This window comes from Pseudorca crassidens, chromosome 3 (genome assembly GCF_039906515.1).
Source record: "Pseudorca crassidens isolate mPseCra1 chromosome 3, mPseCra1.hap1, whole genome shotgun sequence".
Classification (NCBI taxonomy): domain Eukaryota; kingdom Metazoa; phylum Chordata; class Mammalia; order Artiodactyla; family Delphinidae; genus Pseudorca; species Pseudorca crassidens.
The window spans coordinates 10,579,163-10,601,548 of NC_090298.1; the positions used below are offsets into that span (position 1 = coordinate 10,579,163).

The 22,386-nt window shown below is 39.5% G+C and overlaps 1 protein-coding gene across 4 annotated transcripts in view; it reads right to left on the reverse strand.

Moving 5' to 3' along the window:
- Positions 1 to 22,041, reverse strand: part of CTNND2 (catenin delta 2) — a 936,316-nt gene extending 914,275 nt beyond the window's left edge. For 2 of the 4 annotated variants that reach the window (XM_067730382.1, XM_067730378.1), the window contains exon 1: positions 21,853 to 22,041. In XM_067730382.1, coding sequence (XP_067586483.1) covers positions 21,853 to 21,889 — 37 coding nt within the window. In that variant the 5' untranslated portion in view covers positions 21,890 to 22,041. Of the gene's footprint in view, positions 1 to 21,194; positions 21,395 to 21,634; positions 21,655 to 21,852 lie in introns of those variants that run through there. The other 2 variants (XM_067730381.1, XM_067730380.1) reach the window with 2 other exon arrangements.
- Between the last annotated feature and the right edge of the window lie 345 nt (positions 22,042 to 22,386).

Consider the following 22,386-nt stretch of genomic DNA (forward strand, 5'->3'; position numbering starts at 1 on the left):
AATACTCAAGCGGTCTGTGATTAATGAAACAAATTTCTATTACTAAATCATACTTGGATTCTTAGGAATGACTGTAGCATGGATCTTTGTATAAGAGCTGACTTTTATTTGCTTTCTTTCATTTTCCTCCATTGCCTTTTTTTTTCTAATTTCTTGAGATGAACACTTAGTTCATTAATTAGCAGTTATTCTTCTTTTCTGATATATGCAATGAATGTGAAAAGTTGGTCTCTATGCACTACACTAAGTACATTCTTTGAATGTTGCTATTTGCAGTTTTAACTGGCATTCCGTTACATTTTCTAAAATTCATCATGATGTCTCAAAGTTAGCTTTTAAAAATAACTTTGAATTATCATTATAAATCCAACTTATAAGAAATAAATCATATTTAATTTGTAAAAGAAGTATTTCTCAAAAGATAAGGAAATAATTCTTAAACTGTATTATCAACACTTGAGTATGTTTGGAGATAATCCCCAGTGTTTAAGGTATCTATTATTGAGAAGCTTTTACTTCATGTTACTGCTTGATCCACAGCTGGAAAATAAAAGCTTTGGAAAAAATTGTCCTCACTTTTAATATCATCACCATCATCATCAACATCATTATCATCATATTCTGTTTGCAACTGTCGCTGATCTTTAGGATAGAGACATAAGAGAATCAAATGTGAAGGACTAATGCCTTATTTTACTTGGGAAGAAGTGCTATAGTACAAAGGGAAGAAAAATGCAATTTCAAGTCATAAACATCAAAGTCTATAAGACTATATATAAATCCACCTAATAAGTAAAAATATGTAAGCACCAAAGAGCAGCATGCAAAATTTTGAAACTTTCTGTAGGACAGAATCAAATAAGCCAATCTTGCATATAAGAAAAGAAATGCAGAAGACAATTATCTCCTATTCAAGCTTTCTGCTTTTGAAAGTGCTTTCTAGAACAGCTTAACAATGTTATATATACACACAGAGGCACACACAAAGGAACAGAAATTTGGGAAGCAATCAGAGACCTACTCAAAAATGTGATTTTTTCCTGAATTGTTTTTCATTTTATATGTGAAAAACTACATCAGTGTTAACAAACATGTTATAACAGAGCTGTATTTTTTTTTTAAACTATTACAGGGCTTCCCTGGTGGCGCAGTGGTTGGGAGTCCGCCTGCCGATGCAGAGGACGCGGGTTCATGCCCCAGTCCGGGAGGATCCCACATGCCGCGGAGCGGCTGCGCCCGTGAGCCGTGGCCGCTGAGCCTGCGTGTCCGGAGCCTGTGCTCCGCAACGGGAGAGGCCGCAACAGTGAGAGGTCCGCGTACCGCAAAAAAAACAAAACCAGAGCTGTATTTTTTTAAAAACCTATTATAGATATCGCACATTTTCCTCAGTCTCTTCCTCGAAGAATTTCTTCTCTGTCTTCTTTGCTGTCTCTCCTCACCAAGATGTGTTATGTCTTGTAAAAGTTTGCTCACTTGTCGCCAGGATCAGCTCCCCAGAGAATAGGTCAGGGCCAAGTGAGGCAGGGTTCAGAGGAACTCAAGAAACTAACGGCATCTGTACTGTTCTTTACTACCATCCTTAAGGTGGATCAATGCTTAGAGAAAAGAGGAGAAGCAAATGTCCGGCAGAGTTCTATAACTCAGCACTCAAACTGAGTACATTAGAAAACTCTACAGCTCCTCGAGCTGCAAAAGGGACTGGAAGTTATTTCTAGAACCCTGAGCTGAAGTCTGTAGCTGAAGATCCATGGACCATGAAATTCGGTGTCTACATCTTTTTTTGGATTATTATTGCATAAGAGCCATGCCTGTTTCCTGCATGTGAGCAGGGGCTCAGCCTGGACACTGCCTTCCCCAGATTTCCTCAGACCCTGAAAGAGAACACAAGGGTAGGGGAGCAGGAAGCACGTGGACGTGGCAGCATCACATCTGCAAGATGCGAGGGCAGATGGGGCCTCCTGGGAGCTTCGCCGCTGGCCTGAATGTCTCAGATTAATAACATTTTTCAGTCCTGTCTCCGCAATTACACTGGAAGCTTTTTCCAGGGCTCTTCAAGGCCTGCTCGCTCTTTGATTGCCTCTGCCAGCTCCAGCCGCCCCGCACGCAGAGCTGCCTGCAGAGCAGCCTGCGGTCTCCATGGAGACGGTGGCCCGCACGGAGGAGGGCGGGGCAAGGCAGATGCCAAGTGGAGCAGCGGACCCTGACCGCCACACCATGGCCTCCTGAGGTCCTCGGGACAGACATGTCAGCCACAGGGACGGGAAGGCGGGGAAATGATAGGACAGAAAACAAACTGAGATGAGAAAGGGACTTTTAGCATTGGCAAGCGTCTCTGGATATGATGCCCGGTTTCTACCAATATGAAATGTAAAAATCAGGTCTTCAAGTTTATTTAAAAAACGATACAGATGCATTCATATGCATGTGTGTGTATACATAGGAAAAGTTTGATCTGCCTTTTCCCAACATCAAAGAGTTAATTTTCATGGAAATATCGAAAAACAGCAAGAGGGCTTTGGAGTATACAGTTTGATTTGAGCACATTATCATAATATTTATTCCCGATCATGATTCACGCCCTAGTCTGTGCCATTAATGAGACTTTGACATTCATCTTCTCCTACTTTTCTGAAATCCTCGGTTTTTATGTATAAGAATTCTGAAGCAAGATTTGTTTCACTAATAAAAACTGTAGGCTCACAAAGACTAACTCCTAAAGTTAGAGTATATGTAAGCTGTCCAGCTCTCATTCAAGGATTCCACCAATATTTTTTTTTTTCTATGATGTGTTCAGGGCTGCTCACCAGTATGCTGGTTTTCCTCATCCTCTGGGCATATGGTGGGACTGGGCTTCACCCTCCCTTTAAATTTGCACATGGCCACATAATTTGGTTTGCCTGATGGAATAAGACTGAATGATATAAGACACAATTTTCCATTTCCCTTTCGCTACTTCCATGATCATGGAAGAATAGGCAAAGATGTGGGAGCCATTGGCCTGAGTCCCAGGGTAAAAAGGATTATCCAAGTTTCCATTCCCACTTTTCACCAACCCATGCTGCAGATGGACCAACTTTTACCCTTTTAAGCTGCTGAAATCTCAGAGCTGTTTGTTATAGCAGCATAATCTAGCTTATCCTAGAGGAGGATACACAACCTCCTCTTTCAATCATAAAATATTTTAATATTTATGGTCATTTGTATGAGGTGCCCAGAGAATTATAACAGATTCTTTCCTAGATGATTGATATAAAGGGCAATGAAATACTCCATACATGAAAAACAAAATTTCTGTAGCAGTTCAATTTGGCCTGAGGTTAAGACTAAAAGGCTTATTAGCACAAGAAAGTGGCATTTAAGATAATGATGTTGAATGATTAGTAAACCAAGAAGGCCTTCTACCACAAGTAAGGTGTGGCAGTCTATGACACACAATAAAGGCTCAACAACTTATTATTATTATCATTATTAAAGCCAGAGAACTGCAGGTCCTTATTGTGCCCAAAAGATTCTACGTGGGTAGGTCCAGTTGAATTTCAACTGCAGAAAAACAACAAATATTTTTTAGTATAAGTGTATCCAATGCAATATTTGAGACATACTTATACTGGAAAAAAAAAAAAAACCTACTATTATCTGCAATTCAAATTAACTAAGTGTCCTATATTTTCATTTGCTAAATCTAGCAACCCTAACCCTAGGTGCATCCTGGGGATTTCAGGGGTTGTGTATGAGGGCTAGTAGTGAGTCATGAAATGATATCATTCTCTGACTGAGGGGACATGGTGTGTTCTCATTTTTGAATGAGGTAAAAGTCCCACCACTTAGCAAGGTATTCAATTATCCACTCAGTGCTACAGAGGAGTCTATAGATCTCTTGTCAGAACGTTCTACCATCTTCTCCTGGTGATCTGCAAACAGCTCCACAAATTCCTCTGACATCATGACATTCTCCATAACGTCACACATCTGCACATCCCAACACCTGAAATCGCACTTCGCATCTACACTTTTAGCTTAATATGCATGCACAGCTTAGCTTCTTGATAGGATGGTGGCAACTTTTCCATGTGCCAACAGTATCACTGCAAAGTGTTGAGTACCATATGGATATACTGGGATGACCCACCTGCCCGCACTGTCCTTCTCAATGCCTTGAAATGAATGTAGAAGCAGCCTTACCCTTTGCCAAATGCCCAAAGATATTTATCTTCAGAGATACATTAGCAGTAAACATGTAGGTAACAATGATCTACTTATACAAAAACTATGTAGCAGAAACACTGAAATGACTCCTATAGTATGCGAGCAGCTTTTTAAAGTAAATTATGGGCATACGTATTGAAAATAAGGTACAATAAATAAGAAACAGAATTCTCCCTGACAGACCACAAAACAACTTGTTCTAAAAAGTAAGAAGAAGAAAAGACAAGAGGCACCAAACACAGCTGGGTAAGCATAACATTGAGACGTTGAGCGAAACTGTGAAACTAGTTCTGAGTTTAAGAGCATCTTCTCTGTGTCAGAGCTAAAAAACTCATCCAGCCACCAAACCCGCAACCCGCCACATCTCAAATAACTAAAATCATGAATAACTGCAAGGATCTGCATATGTATTTAAACTCAGATAAAAAAAAATCACCTAAGAAGCTTCCGAGAATAAGCAAAACTGACAAAATCTCCTATTGGTTCGAGGATCTGTTACATTGCTTTCAAAATCCTTATCCTCCCTTTCAAAAGATAAAATATGGGAAAGCACCTGTAATGACTAACATGCTATGAAACTTAAAGGAATAACTCCGCTTATATTTCCTCTCACACCCTGTTCAACTCAAGACAGCACTTTATCAGGCTGCCCCCAGCTCTCCCCCTTGTAAGTCTGTATCACCTGCTATTCTGTAGGTATACCTGCTATTATAAAATGCATTATTTGTCAGGCTGCCAGGAAGCCACATAAACTCATATTATTACACTATATAAACGTAAAGTATTTATGTTTAGCAATGAAAGATCTTGAGTCCTACCAGCAATGAATGCATTTTAAATAGAACTGGCAGGGAGGAAGGGAAGGATTTCAGAGGTGTGATGGGAAACAAGGCAGCATGGCCACCTGAGTTTCAAATCGAAGACTGCAAAGGATAGAAGTAGCTACTCTCCAACTAGAGAAAATGGCTAAACTACTCAGAGCAGGGCACATTATCTGGCTCTGAAGTAGCATGTTGTTTGCCACTATTTATAACTTACTGCTCCTTCAAAACTCATATTCAGCCCATTGTTGACTGAATGGATTAATCAGTGAACATTTGACCAGCCCGTTAAAAAATGTTATGTTGCCAAAAGTAGTTTAAGCTGCCTGCTTCTTCTCACTTAAAATTTCCACACTTCTTCCCAGGTGTTAGCAAGTTCCCACGCCATCTATCAGAGCTCTCCAGAACATACTGTCTTGTGTGTCCACAGTCTGTATCTGTGGAGGAAGACGGAATGTCGCCAAGCGTCAATTTCCCCCAGCCATCCTCTTGCCCCACCTTCTCACACTCTGCTTCTCTCTAGGGTTCCTATGTACAAGCTAAAAGCACCCCATGAATCATCTCAACTGCTGAACCAGGAAATATGAAATCACTATCCAATTTATCACCCAACCTGCCCTCAGCTGCAGAAAGAAGACTTCATATTTCTAAGAGAAAAGGATCATACCTGAGCCTGCTCCAAGCAGTGAGCAAAACCATAATTTGCATCTCCTCCTGAGTACCTAAAACTTTGCTACTCACTAAGAAATGTTCTCAGTGACGCATATTAACTCCCCTTCCTTCAAAAGTTATATAAGAATAGGGAACAAATTAAAGGGTGTTTTTTTTTCTGTAACTTACACATGATTTCTTCCTACTGGCAGGCTACAGTTACAGTGATAAGAATTCTCTGAAATTTTCTTCCAAGTATTTAAGGAAATCTGCTCAAAAAATGGAAGCCAGCTATCGTTCACACTTCTAAAACTGTTCTGATAAAGCCTTCCAGGCGCCAGACTCCGCAGCCCACCAGGAGAGAAAATAATATTCTGGGGACATTTCTACAGACTTCAATCTCTGAGGAACAATAGGGCTTCATTCTACTTCCTTTTTAAGTGGCAAATATCTGTGCAAAAAAGAAAAATATAGAAGGAATTTTATTGAGCCACTTTGGTATAACATATAACTTTTGAAGTGGTATAAAGAAAGAACAGGAATTACTTCCGCTGATGGATAAAGGAGAATTCTTCCTTTAGGCGATACCCAATGGCGTGAAATGTAGCAGTATCTTTACAACCATCAGAGAATTGGGCAGTTTATGACGCTATTAGTAATGGAGGTCAGAGACTTAGTTTTACAGACAAGAAAATCTTTTGATTCCAATTCATGCAAAAAAAAAAAAGATTACTCTATTTTTGAAGCACATCGAAAGTTCCAGGGAATATATTTTATACTTAAATGCTTGTTATGATTCGGCCTCCCAAAGCATTTTCATATGAATTATCATATCACATTCACAAAAGACCTGTGAATTTTGATCCCAATGAGCAGAAGACAAAATAAGTACAGACTCAAGGTCACGATAGAAAGCTAGTATCAAGCATGACCTGGATGCCAGAACTCGGAATTCTAAGTCAGTGTTCCCTCCAGAGAGCCACAGTGCTGAGCACTCAAAACGAACCAAAAGCAAACAAATCTTAGTTCATGAATCATTTTGGACAATGAAAACATAACTGTACGTATTGTGAGAGCACCGGAGTTACAACTAACTGCTGAACAATCATCGACAGGAAGACACTGGAACTCGCCAAAAAAGATACCCCACATCCAAAGACAAAGGAGAAGCCACAATGAGATGGTAGGAGGGTCACAATCACAATAAAATCAAATCCCATAACTAGGTGTGTGACCCACAAACTGGAGAACAATTATACCACAGAAGTCCACCCACTGGAGTGAAGGTTCTGAGCCCCACGTCAGGCTTCCCAACCTGGGGGTCCAGCAATGGGAGAAGGAACTCCCAAAGAATCAGACTTTGAAGGCTAGTGGGATTTGACTGCAGGACTTCCACTGGACTGGGGGAAACAGACCCTCCTCTCCCGGAGGGCACACACTAAGTATTGTGTGCATCAGGACCCAGGGGAAGGAGCGGTGACCCCAGACGAGACTGAACCAGACCTACCTGCTAGTGTTGGAGGGTCTCCTGCAGAAGCGGGGTCGGCTGTGGCTCACTGCAGGGACAAGGACACTGGCAGCAGAAGTTCTGTGAAGTACTCCTTGGCGTTAGCCCTCGGGGAGACCACCAGTAGCCCCACCAAAGAGCCTGTAGGCTTCAGTGTTGGGTCGCCTCAGGCCAAACAACCAACGGGGAGGGAACTGAGCCCCACCCTTTAGCAGACAAGCAGATTAAAGTTTTACTGAGCTCTGCCCATCAGAGCAACACCCAGCTCTACCCACCACCAGTCCCTCCCATCAGGAAGCTTACACAAGCCTCTTAGATAGCCTCACCCACCAGAGGGCAGACAGCAGAAGCAAGAAGAACTACAGTCCTAAAACCTGTGGAACAAAAACCACATTCACAGAAAGATAAACAAAATGAAAAGGCAGAGGGCTATGTACCAGATGAAGGAAAAGAAAAAAACCCAGAAAAACGACTAAATGAAGTGGAGATAGGCAATCTTCCAGAAAAAGAATTCAGAATAATGATAGTGAAAATGATGCAGGACCTCAAAAAAGAACGGAGGCAAAGATCGAGATGAAGCAAACACTAAACAAAGACCAAGAAGAATTAAAGAACAAACAAACAGAGAAACAATACAATAACTGAAATGGAAAATATACTAGAAGGAATCAATAGCAGAATAACTGAGGCACAAGAATGAATAAGTGACCTGGAACACAGAATGGTGGAAATCACTGCTGCAGAACAAAATAAAGAAAAAAGAATGAAAAGAAATGAAGACAGCCTAAGAGACCTCTGAGACAACAGTAAATGCACCAACATTCACATTATAGGGGTCCCAGAAGGAGAAGAGAGAGAGAAAGGACCCAAGAAAATATTTGAAGAGAGTATAGTCAAAAACTTCCCTAACATGGGAAAGAAAATAGCCACCCAAGTCCAGGAAGCACAGACAGTCCCAGGCAAGATAAACCCATGCTGAGACACACAGTAATCAAACTGCCAAAAATTAAAGACAAAAAAAATTATTAAAAGCAACAAGGGAAAAACAACAAAACATACAAGGGAACTTCCGTAAGGTTAACAGCTGATTTCTCAGCAGAAACTCTACAAGCCAGAAGGGAGTGGCACAATATACTTAAAGTGATGAAAGGGAAGAACCTACAACAAAGAGCACTCTACCCAGCAAGGATCTCATTCAGATTCCACAGAGAAATCAAAAGCTTTACAGACAAGCAAAAGCTAAGAGAATTCAGCACCACCAAACCAGCTCTACAACAAATGCTAAAGGAACTTATCTAAATGGGAAACACAAGAGAAGAAAAGAACATACAAAAAAAACCCCACAACAATTAAGAAAATGGTAACAGGAACATACATATTGATAATTACCTTAAATGTAAATGGATTAAATGATCCCACCAGAAGACAAAGACTGGCTGAATGGCTACAAAAACAAGACCCATATATATGCTGTCTATAAGAGACACACTTCAGACCTAGGGACACATACAGACTGAAAGTGAGGGGACGGAAAAAGATATTCCAAGCAAACGAAAATCAAAAGAAAGCTGGAGAAGCAATTCTCATACTAGACAAAGTAGACGTTAAAAAAAAGACTATTACTAGAGACAAAGAAGGACACTACATAATGATCAAGGGATCAATCCAAGAAGAAGATATAACAATTGTAAATATTTATGCACCCAACATAGGAGCACCTCAATACATAAGGCAAATACTAACAGTCATAAAAGGGGAAATCAACAATAATGCAACACTAGTAGGGGACTGTAACAGCACACTTTCACCAATGGACAGATCAACCAAATTGAAAATAAATAAGGAAACACAAACTTTAAATGATACATTAAACAAGATGGACTTAATTGATATTTATAGGACATTCCATCCAAAAACAACAAAATACACTTTCTTCTCAAGTGCTCATGGAACATTCTATAGGCTAGATCATATTTTGGGTCACAAATCAAGCCTTGGTAAATTTAAGGAAATTGAAATCATATCAAGTATCTTTTCGATATGCAACACTATGAGACTAGATATCAATTACAGGAAAAAAACTAAAAAACACAAACACGTGGAGGATAAACAATACACTACTAAATAACCAAGAAATGACTGAAGAAATCAAAGAGGAAATCAAAAAATATGTAGAAACATATAACAATGAAAATGCGATGACCCAAAACCTATGGGATACAGCAAAAGCAGTTCTAAGAGGGAAGTTTACAGCAATACAATCCTACCTCAAGAAAAAAGAAACACCTCAAATAAACAACCTAACCTTACACGTAAAGCAATTAGAGAAAGAAGAACAACAACACCAAAAAACCAAAGTTAGCAGAAGGAAAGAAATCATAAAGATCAGAGCAGAAATAAATGAAATAGAAACAAAGAAAACAACACCACAGATCAATAAAACTAAGAGCTGATTCTTTAAGAAGATAAACAAAATTGATAAACTTTTATCCAGACTCATCAAGAAAAACAGGGAGAGGACTCAAATCAATAAAATTAAAAATGAAGAAGGGGAAGTAACAACAGACACCACAAAAATACAAAGCATCATAAGAGACTACTACAAGCAACTCTATGCCAATAAAATGGAAAAGCTGGAAGAAATAGACAAATTCTTAGAAAGGTATAATCATCCAAGACTGAACCAGGAAGAAATAGAAAATATGAACAGACCAAACACAAGTAATGGAAGTGAAATCATGATTAAAAATCTTCCAACGAACAAAAGCCCTGGACCAGATGGCTTCACAGGTGAATTCTATCAAACATTTAGAGAAGAGCAACACCCATTCTTCTCAAACTCTTCCAAAAAGTTGCAGGGGAAGGAACACTCCCAAACTCATTCTACAATGCCACCATCACCCTGATACTAAAAACAGACAAAGATACTACAAAAAAAGAAAATTACAGACCAATATCACTGATGAATATAGATGCAAAAATCCTCAACAAAATACTAGCAAACGGAATCCAACAACATATTAAAAGGCTCATACACTATGATAAAGTGGGATTTATCCCAGGGATGCAAGGATTCTTCAATATATGCAAATCAATCAATGTGATATGCCATACTAACAAACTGAAGGATAAAAACCATATGATCATCTCAATAGATGCAGAAAAAGCTTTTGACAAAATTCAACATGCATTTACGAAAAAAACTCTCCAGAAAGTGGGCATAGAGGGATCCTACCTCAACATAATAAAGGCCATATATGACAAACCCACAGGAAACATCATTCTCAATGGTGAAAAAATGAAAGCATTTCCCATAAGACCAGGAGCAAGACAAGGATGTCCACTCTCGCCACTATTATTCATAATAGTTGTAGAAGTCCTAGCCACAGCAATCAGAGAAGAAAAAGAAATAAAGGAATACAAATTGGAAAAGAAGAAGTAAAACTCTCACTGTTTGCAGGTGACATGATACTATATATAGAGAATCCTAAAGATACCACCAGAAAACTATTAGAGCTAATCAATGAGTTTGGTAAAGTTGCAGGATACAAAATTAATACACAGAAATCTCTGGCATTCCTATACACTATCAATGAAGGATCAGAAAGAGAAATAAAGGAAACAATCCCATTCACCATTGCAACAAAAAGAATAAAATACCTAGGAATAAACCTAACTAAGGAGGTAAAAGACCTGTATGCAGAAAATTGTAAGACACTGATGAAAGAAATCAAAGATGACACAAACAGATGGAGAGATATACCATGTTCCTGGATTGGAAGAATCAGTATTGTGAAAATGACTATACTACCAAAAGCAATCTAAAGATTCAGTGCAATCCCTATCAAATTACTAATGGCATTTTTTACAGAACTAGAACAAAAAAATCTTAAAATTTGTATGGAGACACAAAAGACCCCAAATAAGCCAAAGCAAACTTGAGGGAAAAAAACAGAGCTGGAGGAATCAGACTCCCTGACTTCAAACCATACTACAAAGCTACAGTAATCAAGACAATATGGTACTCGCACAAAAATGGAAATATAGATAAGAGATAAACCCACGCACCTACGGTCAACTAATCTATGACAAAGGAGGCAAGGACATACAATGGAGAAAAGACAGTTTGTTCAATAATTGGTGCTGGGAAAACTGGGCAGCTATATGTAAAAGAATGAAATTAGAATACTTCATAACACCGTACACAAAAGTGAACTCAAAATGGATTAAAGACCTAAATGTAAGACTAGACAGTATAAAACTCTTAGAGGAAAACATAGGAAGAACACTCTTTGACATAAATCACAGCAAGATCTTTTTTGACCCACCTCCTAGAGTAATGAAATAAAAACAAAAATAAACAAATGGGACCTAATGAAATGTAAGAGCTTTTGCACAGCAAAGGAAAACTATAAACTAGATTAAAAGAAAACCCTCAGAATGGGAGAAACTATTTGCCAATGAACCAACGGGCAAAGGATTAATCTCCAAAATATATAAACAGCTCATGCAGCTCAATATAAAAATAACAAACAACCCAATCCAAAAATGGTCAGAAGACCTAAATAGACATTTCTCAAAAGAAGACATACAGATGGCCAAGAAGCACATGCAAAGCTGCTCAACATCACTAATTATTAGAGAAATGCAAATCAAAACTACAATGAGGTATCACCTCACACCAGTTAGAATGGGCATCATCAGAAAATCTACAAACAACAAATGCTGGAGAGGGTGTAGAGAAAGGGAAACCTCTTGCACTGTTGGTGGGAATGTAAATTGATACAGCCACTATGGAGAACAGTATGGAGGTTCCTTAAAAAACTAAAAATAGAACTACCATATGACCCAGCGATCCCACTACTGGGCATATATCCGGAGAAAACCATAATTCAAAAAGACACATGCACCCCAATGTTCACTGCAGCACTATTTACAATAGCCAGGTCATGGAAACAACCTAAATGCCCATCGACAGATGAATGGATAAAGAAGATGTGGTACATATATACAATGGAATATTACTCAGCCATAAAAAGGAACAAAATTGGGTCATTTGTAGAGACATGGATGGATCTAGAGACTATCATACAGAGTGAAGTAAGTCAGAAAGAGAAAAACAAATATTGTATATTAACGCATATATGTGCAACTAGAAAAATGGTACAGATGAACTGGTTTGCAAGACAGAAACAGAGACACAGATGTAGAGAACTAACGTATGGACACCAAGGGGGAGGGAGAGTGGTGCGGGGGGGGGGCAGTGATGAATTGGGAGACTGGGATTGACATGTATTAAACAGATAACTAATAGGAACTTGCTGTAAAATAAATAAATAAATAAATAAATAAATAAATAAAATTTTTAAAGTGTACATATGTCTCACCATGATTAGCAGAGTGTTTACTGTGGGCCAACTATGTCCTACGATTTTAGAATCAGTGATAAAAAGGGACTGATTAGCAATATGGGGTGGGGGTCGGGAGAAGCATGGTCCTCTATGACTTGTACATTGTATATATGATATATGTAGATATATATGTACCTGTATATATGATTACTAAATTACTAAAGTAAGTGAGGTTCACTAATGTACTAGTTTCTCGCTATGTATTTTAAGTCCATACTCTCTTAGTTTGCCCACACAAAAACCTGAAGACACAGGAATTTTTATTTCCCCTCCATCAACTATGACGCTTAGTGGTAACTTATCTACTCACTAAAAAATGGAAAAGTTGAGCTATGAACTCCGTCATGTTGAGATACAACTATTAAGCTATTCCCTCCATGTGTTCCACTGGCATCTTTACTACTGGGGCACACAGAAGCAGAGAGCAGTAGAAAGTTTCCTTAAAGAAGAATTCCTTCTAAGAAATGGGGATATACTGAACTACAAGCTTTAGAATTATGCTTTAAAAATAAGAATTCAGGGCTTCCCTGGTGGTGCAGTGGTTGAGAATCTGCCTGCTAATGCAGGGGACACGGGTTCGAGCCCTGGTCTGGGAAGATCCCACATACCGCGGAGCAACTGGGCCCGTGAGCCACAACTACTGAGGCTGCGCGTCTGGAGCGTGTGCTCCGCAACTAGAGAGGCCGCGATAGTGATAGGCCCGCGCAACGCGATGAAGAGTGGTCCCCGCTTGCCACAACTAGAGAAAGCCCTCGCACAGAAACGAAGACCCACCACAGCAAAAATTAATTAATTAATTAATAAACTCCTACCCCAACATCAAAAATAAATGAAATAAAATAAGAATTCATAAAATGAGGGATAAACGGATAAAACATGGCAAAGGGTAATGTAATTACTATCAACAAGAACACAAATCAAGGACAAGGCAAATAGACCAATTAAGCAGTATGCAGAAGATACAGAAAGATAATTCTCCAAAGAATTAGGAGTGCGTCATAAACTTATACAATATTTAACCTCAGCCATATTCAATGAGAAGGAAACTAAACCACAGGAAAACACGATATTTCCCCTATTTAATTGAAAATTGTTGTTTTGGTTTTATTTTTTAATTATAATACCCAGTGTTATCAAAATTATGGGGAAATTGGCACACTCTTGCCTTGCCTGAAGAAATATAATTTATGGAATCTTTCTGGAGGACAATGTGACAACATATATCAATAGTCCTGAAAACATCCAGTTCTAGGGAAGTAACCTAGAGAAAATAACCAGATGAAAACTATTTAGCTTTAATTATAACATCATGTACACGACCCCAAAATGAAAATGCCATCAATCTCCAAAAACAGCAAGTTATTTAAGTAACTGATGTTATATAAAGGTATGGATGAATATTAATTATATGACAAATGCCATTTTACATGTTAAAAGGGTAACAAAACAGAATATGAGAAGTCTTCTAAATTTAAATATGTGTATGGGATATGGGATAGCATTTCTACTAAAAATATACTCATACATGAACTTTAGCTTCTTTGAATCAATTCTCTATTTTCCAAATTGTTAATAAGCGTGCATTACTTTTAAAAACGGAAAACAATAATAAAGCATTAGTTGAAAAAGAGAAAAATATTTCACTAACATGCTGCGGAGTTCTCAAGAAGACAACAACTTGCTAAAACTACACAATACATCTCTCAAATTTAAAAGCAGAAAAAACCTAGGTGTGGCACTGATTAGAATATGTGTAATATGCACTCCACGAAAAATGAGCTCTGTTTATTTTCAGTCAGACATTCAGCTGATTAATGAAATTCATCCCAAAGCAAATATATAATATTCTTTTCAAAAATTTAAAGGCATGATTTTTTTCCTGTGTGGTGATGTATTATATATCAAGTTATGATATACTTGGTGGAGAGATAATATATAAAGAACAACACACTTGAAACTGCCATAAATACTATGTTCTTGTGTTTGTGTGTCTACGTGAGTGGGTGTGTAGGATGGGTATCCTATTCAATACAGGTTTTTGTCTGGATTTTCTTCTTCACCTTCAGTACCATGAATACTGCCCATATACTCAACTATTCTTTGAAAAGATAACTCATAGCTACATAATATTCTGTTGGATAGAGGTGCCATTGCATGTCTATACATCTACTATGCATTCAACCTTATATTCTTTTCCAACCCAACTCAGGCCAAACAGTTTGATCCAGACACTACAAGCCCCAGTCTTTCTGCACTACCTTCCATGCCCTGGGTAAATGTGACATGATTCCTCCTGTCTCTCAGACTATCTACACGATGCCCACGTCACCTGTCTGTCTTTCTGGAGAACTCCTTCCCTCCTCATCCAGTGAGCCTAAAAATACCATGCTCAGCACCAACGAGGAATGTGTTAGAAACAAGAGGCTGAATTTGGGCTCTTTTATATTCGGAAGACTTGCTTTGCTGCCAAAGAAGTTGCTCTTCCTGGAAATTAAATTATTCTGTGTTACTGAAGGTAATGACCGCTATGTTACTCTAATGTTTGAAAGTCCAAATAAAATATTTGAGAGAGAAGAAGAAAATTTATTTTAAGAAATGAGCTTTTCGTTTTTGGGGTTTTTTTAGGTTGAGTAGTCATGCTTGAAGTCAAATCAGACATCATGTCTATGGAAATCCTTTTTTTTTTTCTTCTTTCTTAATGGTGTCCATTATTGCTCCTATTCAAAGTTAAAACATGAAACAACAGCCAAACTCTAATTATCTACACTGAGGTAGAAAGTGCTGTGAATAATAGCTAGCATGGGTCACCATTTATATACAGTTTGGGAAGTCAGATTTTGACACTGTCCTTTTTATGTCCAATTTGTACCACTTACAAGGCCATCCAATTACTGGCAGTCAAAGTCTAGCATGGGGAGTAAGGGAAGAAATGAGTTATTTTTAAGTTGGCAATACATAAATCAGCTGAATTTCATGGACCATACTCTATAAATCAGCCAGGGCATTGCACACTCCCCTGGTAATTCCTGTTATAGTGTCAAAATACCATAAAATATTTAAAGAGTTCAACCATCAAGCAAAATACCATTAAAGCTACTATATCCAGAATTCTACAACCAGAATTCTTTATAAACCATATCAATAAAAGGAACACTTTTTCCCTACTGGTGATATTTCCTTCCAGGCGAAAGGAACTTAATTAATATAACACTTCTGGCCTCTCCCCAGCCCTTGGTTTTCTCTGCCTCTCAAGAATAAAGGAAGCAGCTTGGCTAGCTTCTTCCTTCTTCCTCTGGAGATCTCCCTGCCTGCAGAGAGCAAGGCTTGGGCTCTAGAGCTCAGAGCCAGCTCTGTCCCCGTGGGAAGGGGGGAGGGAGGAAGGCCAGGGTCCTGGATGTCATTTGGCATCACATCAAGCTATACTAATCAAAATGGTATTTCCCCCATGGTGGCCACCCCTTTCTCCTTTTTTTCTTCCCACATCCCAACTTTTTTCAGAATCAGGGAGGGTTGATATTTACTGGGTTCCTTAGAGATACCACCGGTCCACATTTCTGCACATTTTATAATTTGAGGTAAATGCATACCTTTCTGTGGTTTATGTTGTTGCATATTTAAGGAGGAAAAGATTACAATAAGCATTATAAGATTATGAAGATGCTTCTAAACCAAATCATACATTATTCAAAACATGTGTACAAAATGCATTTTTCTTAATACATATATATTAAACCAAATGTCTAATGAAAGTTGTAATAATGACATCTATTAAGCAAAAAATGTTATTCATGAAAAATCTCCAGTCCTCAGCTATTCAGGATAAATGTAATAACTAATTTCAATGATAGAATTAACTGTTCCCTATCATCTAATGTTATAAACTAAACATCCCATCTAGTAACACACTCCGTATCATTCAAAACTTACAGAAACTCTGACACATAGTTATTTAACCAAACATAATTGGCTCACCCAGATACATTGATCCAAAAAGCAGAACGGTCTTTTATGGTAACATGGATTTCACTCTGGTAACTTATAACTGGCAGTTCCCACAGCAATACATAAATTTGAATATAAATACCCACATTTATTGTCAAAATGTTTTTCTGACTGAAGATAAATTAGCCTCCTGTTATACGGGTCACATTCTGTAACAAAGTCTAAGATGCATACAAGCATTATTATCATAAAAATTATGCTGAAGATCTCAGTTCTACCTCACAGGAGCTGGGCACAATCAAACCCAGAGGGGTTCAGCATTTCACTGAAGCAACTAAGAGTGAAAGGACAAGTGGAAATGACCATTTATTTTCAAAAAGGTAGCAATGGACTCACACTTTTTTTTTTCCAAAAAAACTTGATTGTAATTATGGGTGGGGTGTGTCTTCTCCTTATGCAATAAATTTAGCTGTTTAAGTTTCTTTTTTTCTTTGTCACAATGATTTTATGACGGGATTCATGCTCTGTGGTTCTAAACAGAGCGGATGTTTGACATTTGACCTCGTGAAGAGGGATGTTTATTAAACCGTCTATAATATTCTTTGTACACTGTTCATCTTTGTAGAAAATTTGACTGTAATCAGGTGAATAGTATAACGTTAATAGAAAATATCAAAATTTTGCAATTTCTGACTGTTAGATTAGAGTCTTTTTAAATAATGGTGCCAGGAGATATAATTTGCTTCTCTTTTAGCTTAACTATTATATATTTTCATATGTAAAGGACTGGCATGTTGAAGAGCAGAAAACATATTTTATATGTAAATCTACATAACACACTAATAATATCAATAGTAGTAGGGAGAGAATATATCTATTTAAAAGCCTTTGTTAGAGAGGGTCATGGCTTTTACAATGTATTTAATAATACATACGTGAAGCATAAGTACTCATCCTAATATGTAGATATCCACCTCTTGTACTTGTACAAATATTTATAATTACAAGCTACTTATGCACTTACTTTACCCTAAAACACTTTGAGATCCTGTGTTATTGTACTCATTTTTTAAAATAAGACATACAAATCTATTATACATTATTATTGACTATATTCCCCATGCTGTACGTTTCATCGCCATGACTCGTTCATTTTGTTTGTTTATTTATTTATTGAATGTATACATTTATTTATCGTACCCATTTTACATCTGAAAAAACCGAGCTAAAAACTGAGGATCACATAAATGGCCAAGGACACACAGCTTAGTACAGACAGAGCTGGGATCCATCCGAAGCCGGTGCTCTCTCACCTCTCCACTTACTCGAAGCAGAATCCAAAATAGCATTACACTATGATATCTATATTCTAATATTATACATAAATATGTTAAATAGTAAAAATATGACATATATATGTTATAGGGCAAAGCCCAACTTTTTCTCTAGAAATATATTTCTGACCTGAAATAACAATTAATGGAATAATAAGTTTCAATACATGTAATTCATTTCACAGATAACTTTTCAAGAATCTCACCAAGGGACACAGGTGAATATTTGCCTAAGATGGAAAGCTTCTAGGAAGCATTGTTTCACTTAGTCATTATTTGCAGTATGTCAAAAACTAATTGATACAGAGTGTAACTTCCATAGCCTAATATAGCTAAGACATTTCCTACAAAGCAATTAACCATGATACAGAACTTCAAATTACACTCAGCTGCTACGTGATCAAAAGATAAACAAGTGGAGGTGTCATAACTACACATTTCTGTAATGAGTCTTAACATTTTTCATGGACTAAAAGCACAGTATGGTAAAATGTTTCTGTGAGATTCCTGGGCTGGAGGTAGTGTTTGTGAATATAACTGGATTCATTAAAGCCAACCAGGCAGTTTATTAATCAGTAGGCTAGACTGGCACAGAATGTGATAGAAATTATTTATCTATGACATGTTTAATATTTTACATTAATATAAAAACCTGTTGCTTTGGCATATTATCAGATAAAATAAAGCCAGCAACAAGTATCATGAACTATTCTCGCTCAAATTAACTTTTCATCCCTATCCATGTGACACTTATCACAAAGCCATCAAAGTACCATAGTCCTGAGAACACCTTTGGAATATGAGTCATGAAAACCATCATGGAAGCCAACTGAAGAATTTGGCTTGAAGGTGTATTTCAGCCCAGCAAAGACCCACTGAACTACGCCATCAATGGAAGTACTGGATTTAAAAACACCTGTTGGTATTCTCTTGATTACTGTTCACCCTCTGAATTATGTGTGTTCAAGTTTAGGTACTCTCAACTATGTGGCATCTTTTAAAGATAAAAATCTTTATAAAAAATAAAAACTTTTAGGAATAGTAATCCTAGCATAACCAATTCCCCACTAAATAAATTAAAGTTCACACAGAGAAATAACCATTAATGGGCATTCATATCTTCTGGGGATAATCATCAGAAAAAGAAAGAAAGAAAGAAAAAAAAGAACACTTTTGGCAGTTCAAAATGGCAACAGTTCCTATTTTAGTTCAACTGACTTGTTACAACCAGAAATACTGGTCCATACAAACTATCCCTCACTTTATGGACAAATTACAATAAATTATTTTAAATGTTAACTTTAGTATTTTCTTACATAAAGACAACCTGATGAAATTACTCTGGAGAACTCTTCAACAATTCTACATAAATGCATACCATATAAAACAGAACTTTGAAAAAGCACAATAGAAACTGTCAAGTTCCAAAACACTGTCAGGAAAAGTACTGCGTATTCACTTACATGTCAAAAGTAATGTTATATTTGATAATATTATAACTTCATTTTAATTTTAAAGGTCACTATGAATGTGATATTATCCTTAGAAGTTATTTAACAAAATTATAGATCACATTTTCAACTAATATCATCTGAATTCCATTTTTCTCTCTGATGAACTATTTCAGTGGAAGAAAGAAGTGGCTTGTATTCTAATTGTGAAAGATGTGAATTTGCTGGAATTACTGTAATTTGACAGTGCATGAGTATTATTGTGAACAACGAAAACATTAGTGACATCTCTAATGATTAGGTTCTACAACGACACAAACATACACCAAATTAAATAACTCCTTTCCACAAGACTATGACAATTTTACTAGGGCAACAACCTCCTGTACTCACTACAACTGCCGTTCAATCAACTACTATCATTTTCAACCCGCAATATAACATAAAACTCACACATCCGATCCATGTAGTTTTTCCCACGCCCATCAGCTGCTCTCCGTGTGCACACATAGGCACAGAGTAATCTCTACTGGTCCTCTAAGAATCATGTTTAAAACTGAAACACTAGATTCAAAAGGAAAATTGAAAAGAGAAATGAATGTGTATGTCACCTATTGCTTCTTTCTGCAAGAAATCTGATGTTAAAACAATGCAACAAGCACAAGAGTGTGTTCAGAGTGCTCTTGGAAAGTTCTCTGAATATGAATAAGGTGAAGCTAAAGCAACATTGGTAAAACTAATCACAGTCTTCGATTAACTCGAGCCATATAGACCTTGCTAGTTCTTCTGCGACGCTGAGCCTTGTTAGCTGTATAATTACAGGCTTCCCAAATTTCAACATCTAACTCCAGATGCAATCATCTTCATTCAAGCCCTGAGATCGTGTAACCCACCAATCAGTGAGGATGCCATCGAACGTTTTCCCCAAAACATTAAAAATGGATTCTGCATGTGGCAAAGAGATTTCACAGAGCTTTAAAGCATTGAGTCCACAGTTGAGGATGCCCACCCCTATCTGTCATACTTCTCATAGAGGAAGCGCCCCAAATGAGGCACAGGTTCAGCCCTGTAATTCTGTATGAGTCATATCAAACACTCTTCCATGAGATTTTTTTAAGTGGTACAGCTCTAAAGCCTTTTAATCCTGCAGGTGAACTACTAACAGCAAAGAGGTGAACTAAACTACCATCAGTAGCCATGGTAATTTAAAGCTGCAGATGGAAAGATGCACAATGAGATAACTCTTAAGTAGTTTCAGCACCTCCCTATTTTCATAGAAGTCGTTGCAGAAAATTCCAAGCATCTTAAATATCGGTCACCTAGTTCCTAAAAGTGAAAATATATACATATCAGACCTGACACTATGGTTGTAACATATCCCTTTTCGAAACTAACGTATTTGCTTGGTAGCATTAGGCATGCATGCTTAAAAACACCTTTCAGAGCCAAAGCAAATCAGATCAGTTCAAGAGAAGCACGCAAGGGGAAAATAAACATCTTGGAACCACAACCTGCCCATCTTTTTTTCCACACCCTTCACTACCCCAACATTCGCAGGAAAACACAACTTTAGGCATTTTTATAAGTAACTGTTCGTGGTGGGAACCACACACACAGACACACACACATCCCAAAACCTCTCAGACTGTTTTCCTACCACACAGACCAGGGAGGCTGCACCACCTCTCTAGCGACTTAATTCGGGACGCAGTGGTTGGAACCAGCTGAGCAGCAATCGACAGAAACACAGTACACGCCAGAACGAGAGGAAGGTCGGCGAAAAAGAAAAGCAGCTTTGCTTTCGGCCATTAATTACCGATCACCCAAATATCGCCTAGCCACCTCCCACCCACATGCACAGCGTTCCGAACCTGGGTTTCAGACGGCGCTTGCCGGAGCCTCGCTCTCTATTGTCAGGACGCAGAAGCCCCCAAAACCTGTGAATCGAGCTGCAAATGCTTCTTCTGAAACAGCTAAATATAGACCAAAGGGGCTCGGGGTCTGGCAAGCAGCGGGAGACTGAAGAAACAGCCATGGACACATACGACCAAGTATTTCCATTTTGTTCTAGCCAAACATCGTAATGACATTGAACATAAGGGCGAAAGACTGGAGGGAAGTCCTCCCCACCCCCACCCGTCTTCTCCCGTATATTAGGGACGTCATGGATGCAACGGGTATATTCGGGAGGGTGGCAGGGAGCAGTATTGTTGGTGTTGCCCTATATACGCCTCCTCCGGGGGAGATGGGTGGCGGGGAGCGGGAACACGCAGAGGAGCCACTTGGTCACCGCTCCGAGAAAGGCACTAACCCCGCGCCACGTTCCAGGCAGAGCCGTCTTCCGAGAGGGGACCCGGCGCGATCGCGGTCCTCCCCCGGCTGACAGGACCGCGCAGCAGCCGCCGCCGTCACCGCCGGCCGGGAGCAGCTGAGGACCAACCCCCACTGGCGGCGAGGAGGAGGAGAACGACGACGACGACGCCGAGAAGGATGCGCCTGGCCCCAGCAGCCCGGCGGAAGGCAACTCACCGAACGGCTCGGCGCCCGACTGCCTCCTCGCGAACATGCACCCGCCACCAGCGACAGCTTCTCAGTCCGGGGAAAGGCGTGCGCGCCGCCGCCCGGCTTCAGGGCAAGGTCCTGACCTTGCCCAACTGCAGCATCTTCCGCTTTTGTTGTCTGAGCGCGGCCGCGGAACAAGGGATGCCGGCCGGGAGCAGGGGCGAGCGCCGCGGGGGAGAGGCGGCTCCCGACGCCAGTGCGCGGCGCCCGGCCCGGCGGCCCCTCCGAGCGCAGCGAGCGCAGCGCCCCCTGCCCGGCTCCGCGGGCTCCGCGGGCTCCGCGGGCTCGGGGCTCCTGCGGACTCCCGCCGGCTCCTCCGGGCTCCTCCCGGCTCCTTGGGGCTCCTCCGGGCTCTGGGCGCCGCCGCCGCCGCCGCCGCTGCCGCCGCCGCCGGCCGGCCGGGCTGGGAGAGCCGCCACCGCCTCGCCCTCAGCTCCGCTCGGCCGGCTGCCGCCGCGGGCGCGAGCCTGGGGCCGCCGCGGCGCCCGGCGCCGAGCGCTC